The 6014-nt window shown below is 31.0% G+C and overlaps 1 protein-coding gene across 3 annotated transcripts; it reads left to right on the top strand.

Moving 5' to 3' along the window:
- The first annotated feature begins 915 nt into the window (after positions 1–915).
- LOC110663638 (probable sulfate transporter 3.5) lies at positions 916–5745 on the top strand. Of its 3 annotated transcripts, XM_021823019.2 has the most exons (12): positions 923–1448; positions 1539–1746; positions 1862–2033; positions 2270–2335; positions 2979–3092; positions 3181–3297; positions 3394–3520; positions 3650–3936; positions 4366–4556; positions 4630–4712; positions 4789–4865; positions 5318–5745. In XM_021823019.2, exons 1-12 carry the CDS (start codon positions 1133–1135, stop codon positions 5480–5482), a joined length of 1923 nt encoding a protein of 640 aa, XP_021678711.2. In that variant the 5' UTR covers positions 923–1132; the 3' UTR covers positions 5483–5745. The 3 variants fall into 3 exon arrangements, with proteins under 3 accessions (XP_021678712.2, XP_058001723.1, XP_021678711.2); XM_021823020.2 differs by lacking the exon at positions 4789–4865 and having other exon boundaries at positions 916–1448; positions 5318–5475; XM_058145740.1 differs by lacking the exons at positions 2979–3092; positions 3181–3297 and having other exon boundaries at positions 916–1448.
- The last annotated feature ends 269 nt before the right edge of the window (positions 5746–6014 follow it).

Raw genomic sequence — 6014 nt, 5'->3', positions numbered from 1 at the left:
ATGTTTATTAAGGTAATATTAATTTCATATATTAATATTTAATTTACTATTAGCATAGTAATATTAATTTATTAAAAATTAACAATTGCAGTAATATAAATTTAATATTTATTGAATAGTATATAATTTAATATATTAATATTAAAAGAAATTTTTTTATAATAATAATATATAAAAGATTATTAATTACGTAATATAAATTTAATATTTACTGAGCAGATTAATAATGTATCGATTTCACTATGTTGAACTTTAAATCATTAATCTCTACTTTTATCAGTTCTCAGAACAAGCCGGATTTCATGCCAATTATTATTACCAAATAATATATGAACACGTTTAGCTTTATATATTTTAATTAAATGCCTACATAAAATATATTTTGTATTAATAGTTTATATTTTAAAATTTAATAATTTTATAAAATATTTAAATTATATTTATTTCAAATACAATAAATCAAAATTTATAAATATTACTGAATATATATTTTTATATTTAATTAATTATTTATACTAACACGTTTGGATAATAAATATTTGATATATAAAATTCAAACTTAATGTAGATATTAATACTTAAACCTAAATTTATCAGAAATCTACTTCTGTACTATTCAAACTCATCTTTAATAAGATCAATAGAATTAAATATCAAAAATATTCAAACCAGTTGTCAACCTAACTAATGTGTAACATCAAATCTAAAACTTTTTTTCTTTTTGGGATTCATCCGAATATCTTTTTATATTTATTTTATAATCTATAAAAAAAATTAATTCTTTTGAGTTCATGACTGTCGCTCTTAAAAAAACCTTTTCTGGGATTAAATCTAAAATCTTTAGTTTGCAAAGCAATATGTAACTTTTATTGGCAATTTCTTTCAAATAGATGGTGGCGTAGTCGAACTTGTCAAATCCCTGTTATCCTCTCCTCGTAATTGCTATATCATTTCCCACTACGTTGCTTCTATATAAATGCTAGCCGCACACCCTCTTTCCCTACACCCTTAAATTGAGAGCAATAGCACAGCAATAGCTCCATAATCTTTCTATCCTCCCTCTCTCCCTTTCACTGCTTTCTTTCACTGCTTTCTTTACCCCTCTCACACACACATACCACAGAGAGACACAATGAGCACCGAAAATCCTACCCATAATGAGGTGAACTTTGCTACCCCAAGAAGTTTCGGAGCAACCCTGAAATCCCATCTCAAAGAAACTTTCTTTCCTGATGATCCATTCAGGCAGTTCAGGAATGAGAAATCTTGTGGCAGAGTCGTCAAAAAAGCAGTGCAATACTTTATTCCAATCTTTGAATGGTTACCCAATTACAATCTACGCTTGTTTCGATTCGATTTACTGGCTGGTATAACCATTGCCTCCCTTGCTATTCCTCAGGGGATCAGCTATGCAAAACTTGCCAATCTTCCCCCCGTCATTGGCCTGTGTAAGCCTGATGATAATATTTTTCTTTTTCTAATGGTGAAACAGCAGCAATATTTAATCATGATGAATTAATAGTGACATATATTTGCAGACTCAAGCTTTGTACCTCCTCTCATTTATGCCGTTTTCGGAAACTCGAAGCACCTAGCAGTAGGGACAGTTGCAGCTTGTTCATTGCTCATAGCCAATACCATTGGAGAAAAAGTGTCTTTCAAAGATGATCCAACATTGTACCTCCACTTGGTTTTCACCGCAACTTTCTTCACCGGAATTTTTCAGACTATTCTGGGACTTCTAAGGTAAAAATATTAATGGATACTTCAACCCTTTTTGTAATTTATGTGATAAATTATGTTTAATTCATTGCTATTATTTTTGAGTTTTTTGTTGGTGCCGAATTTTACGTATATGCAGATTGGGGATTCTGGTGGATTTCTTGTCACATCCAACTATCACCGGTTTCATGGGAGGAACTGCAACTCTTATCTGCCTGCAACAGCTCAAAGGCATATTTGGATTGAAACATTTTACCACGAAAACCGACGTTGTTTCTGTCCTGCGTGCAATTTTTGAAAATAGAGATGAGGTTTGTAGAGAAAAAAAAAAAAAAAAAAGTAAATTGATTGGATATATATCTATTCAACATGCCAACTTCTGATGGGAACTAATTTTACTACCATCCGAAGTTGGCTGGCGCCATATGCACATGCTAAATCATCATTTTGATAAAAAAACTCTTTTGTCTTTTGTTTCCTTTCATTAAAGAAATCAATTGCTTGTCTTTTCCTTTCCCTCATTGTTATATATGTATTTCTTTAACAGTGGAGGTGGCAGAGTGTAGTTGTGGGCATCATCTTCCTTATTTTTCTTCAGTTCACTTGGTTCCTGGTGAGATACCTCTTTCCACGTTTTCCATCAACTGTTACTGTGAAGCAAGATTATGATAAATTAATAAAAGTAATTGATACACTCCCTTTAAGTCCAATTGAACTGGACTACTTATACTCTAGACCAATCCACTACAGTTCGACCTTCTCTGGTATTACGTCTAGTTTTATCACCCAGAAAGTATGAATGATAATCAATAAAGGTCCATGTGTTGAGTTAAAAATAGCTTAAGTTAATTTAGCTTGGCTTTTCTTGTTATATACGTTTTTAGTTTTTGTTGTTTCTAGGGATGTAGGACAACTCCCTCATCCTTAACAGTTTTAAGATTTTAAAGACAAGATAATTGAAAATGACGTCACCTGGAAAGCAAATGGCTGCTGCTTGGCTAGTTCTCCATGGTCCACACCAGAACCAACAAATGATACACGACCACAACCAGACATATTAGAATGAAGATAGATATCTTTTGTTGACTGCTCTACTTCAACAGAAGATGGGAATTAATTCTTTGAAAATAGTTAAATCATAAAATATAATTTACTAAATTTTATAATAGAAAAAACAAACACAAGATGAAATGTTATTATTATTTTACAAGTAACCAAATACTGTATAATAAAGCTTGAACATATGGACTTTTCAGAAAAGGAAAAGGCCAAATCTGTTTTGGGTGTCAGCCATAGCTCCAATGGTGGTGGTTGTAGTTGGTTGTCTTTTCGCCTATTTTGCTCACGCTGACAAACATGGAATCCAAATAGTAAGCCACTCTCTCAAGTGGATTAATCACAAATGATTAGATTAAACCATCAAATTCATCTATAATTTGTCTGCTGCATTTTCCTTAGGTGGGTCACCTCAACAAAGGTCTAAATCCTCTATCCATTGAACATTTGAACTTTAATTCTCAGTATCTACCTGTGACTTTGAAGGCTGGCCTCATCACAGCCATTATTGCTTTAGCTGTAAGAATTAAAATCTCTTTCTCTTTTTTGGGATAAATTAATTAACTAATTCATGACATATTTTAATTAATTAAATTACTTAAAAAAAAACTGCAGGAAGGGGTAGCCATAGGAAGAAGCTTTGCCATAATGAAAAATGAACAAGTTGATGGAAACAAGGAGATGATAGCTTTCGGCCTTATGAACATTGTGGGCTCCTTCACTTCTTGCTATTTGACCACTGGTAAATTTCTCTTTTTAATCTTAATACATTGGAAATTTTTAATTAAAATTGTTGTTTCGATTGATACGATTAATTAATTTCTTACAGAATTAAAAATTAATTTTTCATTTGAATTGTCTTGATTTGCAGGGCCATTCTCGAAAACTGCAGTGAATTTCAATGCAGGGTGTAGGACCGCAATGTCTAACATAGTAATGGCAATTTGTATGATGCTTACGCTATTATTCTTGGCTCCTTTCTTCAGTTATACTCCTCTGGTTGCTCTTTCTGCCATTATCATGTCTGCAATGCTTGGACTTATTGATTGCAAGGAAATTTATCACCTCTTCAAGGTTGACAAGTTTGATTTTCTCATTTGTATGGCTGGCTTCATAGGAGTTGCCTTCATAAGTATGGACAACGGGCTCATGATGTCGGTAAGAATTCTAGTACTATTATGATTTTATCCAAACGTCTCAATTTGAATCAATTAATTAAACTTTTAAATTAAAAGAAATTTTATCCAACATTCAAAATTCAATTTAAAGATAATTGCCAATTATCCTGTTAAATCACCCTAAAATATCTATAAAATTTGTTGCTGACATCGGCTGTAATATGAAACTACTGAATTGTTATCATTGAAGCAGCTGATCATTAACCATCCCCAAATTGATTTTCAATTTTGTATAAATTTCTTTTTTAAATTTTAAATTTTGGGTTAATTATTCAAAATTGAGACGATTGGATAAAATCGTAAATAAGTGCAAAATTTGAATTTTTGTCCAATTAGTCTAAAAAAAATAGAAATTATATTCCCCATTGATGATAGATTTGCTGTGTAATTAATCCTGGGAAATTTTCAGATTGGTCTTGCTTTGGTGAGGACAATACTATATGCTGCTAGGCCTACCACCTGTAAGCTTGGAAAAATGCAAGATTCATATTTGTATCGTGACACAGAGCAATATCCAGGATCAACAGGGGTCCCTGGAGTCCTTGCCTTACAACTTGGTTCCCCTATCTATTTTGCCAATTCCAATTATATAAGAGAAAGGTATTCATTTATGACACCAAAAGCAAAAGGAGCATGGAATAAATTGATTGACATTGTTGGATATTTTGAATAGGATTCTCCGGTGGATTCAAGAAGAAGATGACGTTGTAAATGATGAGGAATCTGTTGTTGAGCATGTCTTGCTAGATTTATCAGGTACATGAATGAAAATCTATGATTACACTGAATTACAATTTCATGCAAGCTTCTAAATATAATTTTGATTTTGCAGGTGTTACATCCATCGATACAACAGGCATTGAAACATTAATTGAAATACGCAAAATATTAGAAGCAAAAAGTATAAAGGTGTTTTATTATCTTCTTCTTTTTAAGAAATTTTGATATTATCAAAAATAAAATGATATTTTATAATCTAGCATTTGAGGTATGAAAAAAAACCACGGTTTAATTTCTGAGATATGCTTTATCAACAAAATTGTCTTTTTGTTAAATTCGTTATTAATCAACTATAATCAAAACAGTGAAATCAAATACAAGTGATTAAATTGATACAAATATTAAAACTACAGTGGCTAAACTATTATAAAGAGTGAAATATAATGGAAAATTATCACTAATTGTGAATTTTAAAAGAATTATTTTATCAACAGAAACATACATTAGAAACTAATTAATTTCTCATTAAAATTAGAGAAACTAAATTGTGATTTTTGTCATACTTTAAGAACTAAATTATAAATTACCGAAAATATAAAGTAATGAATAGTGCTAATCATGTTGTTTATCCTTCTATGTAGCTTTCGATTATAAATCCTAGGCTGGATGTTATGGAGAAAATGATAAGGTCACACTTCGTAGACAAGGTTGGAAAGGAATCCATATTTTTGTGCATTGAAGATGCAGTTGAAGCAAGCTTATTTACACCTTCGACGCAGAAAAAACAACACCAAGTGTTCGTCTAGATCGAGCTGTGTTGATGACCACATTGACTACTGTATAATATCAATGTTATGTAGCCTTAAATTTGTACGGGTAAGGAGATAATCAAATTGCACAATCAGAAGTTGCATTTCGTAAGGTCATATAACTATGTAAACAATAGTAGGGTAGAGCTGTTCATGGAGCCATTGGGTTGATTGATTCTAGAATTTTGATCAGCTCCATCTTTGTATCTTTTTTTTATTATTATTTAAAATGAGTGAATGAATAGCTTTGTGTTTCTTAATTTGCACTTTATTAAAATTTTGCACGGTAAAATCCCTCTAACCTCCAATTATCAGTTTTTCAATTAGATGCTTAGTCAGTATTTCTCTTTTCTCTCTTGAACCATACATAAATTGAGTTATTTTTCTCTCTATAGATAGAATAATTTTTCATGCGTAAAGAAAATAATTTTACATTTTGAATAAGAGAGGAGAGAGAAATATTGACTAAGTGGCTATTGACATAAGTTTCTAACTGAAAAATTAGTAATTGAAAGTTAAAGAGATTTTA

The sequence above is a fragment of the Hevea brasiliensis genome, chromosome 4 (assembly GCF_030052815.1).
Source record: "Hevea brasiliensis isolate MT/VB/25A 57/8 chromosome 4, ASM3005281v1, whole genome shotgun sequence".
Taxonomy (NCBI): Eukaryota; Viridiplantae; Streptophyta; class Magnoliopsida; order Malpighiales; family Euphorbiaceae; genus Hevea; species Hevea brasiliensis.
Note: the sequence above shows the minus strand (reverse complement) of the source record. Positions and strands in the feature narration are given on the sequence as shown.

Coding starts and splice junctions, on each gene's coding strand:
- LOC110663638 (XM_021823019.2), top strand. CDS start 1,133: ATGAGCACCGAAAATCCTACCCATAATGAGGTGAACTTTGCTACCCCA. Junction 1,747..1,861: donor ACTATTCTGGGACTTCTAAG/GTAAAAATATTA, acceptor ACGTATATGCAG/ATTGGGGATTCTGGTGGATT. Junction 2,336..2,978: donor TTCAGTTCACTTGGTTCCTG/GTGAGATACCTC, acceptor TGGACTTTTCAG/AAAAGGAAAAGGCCAAATCT.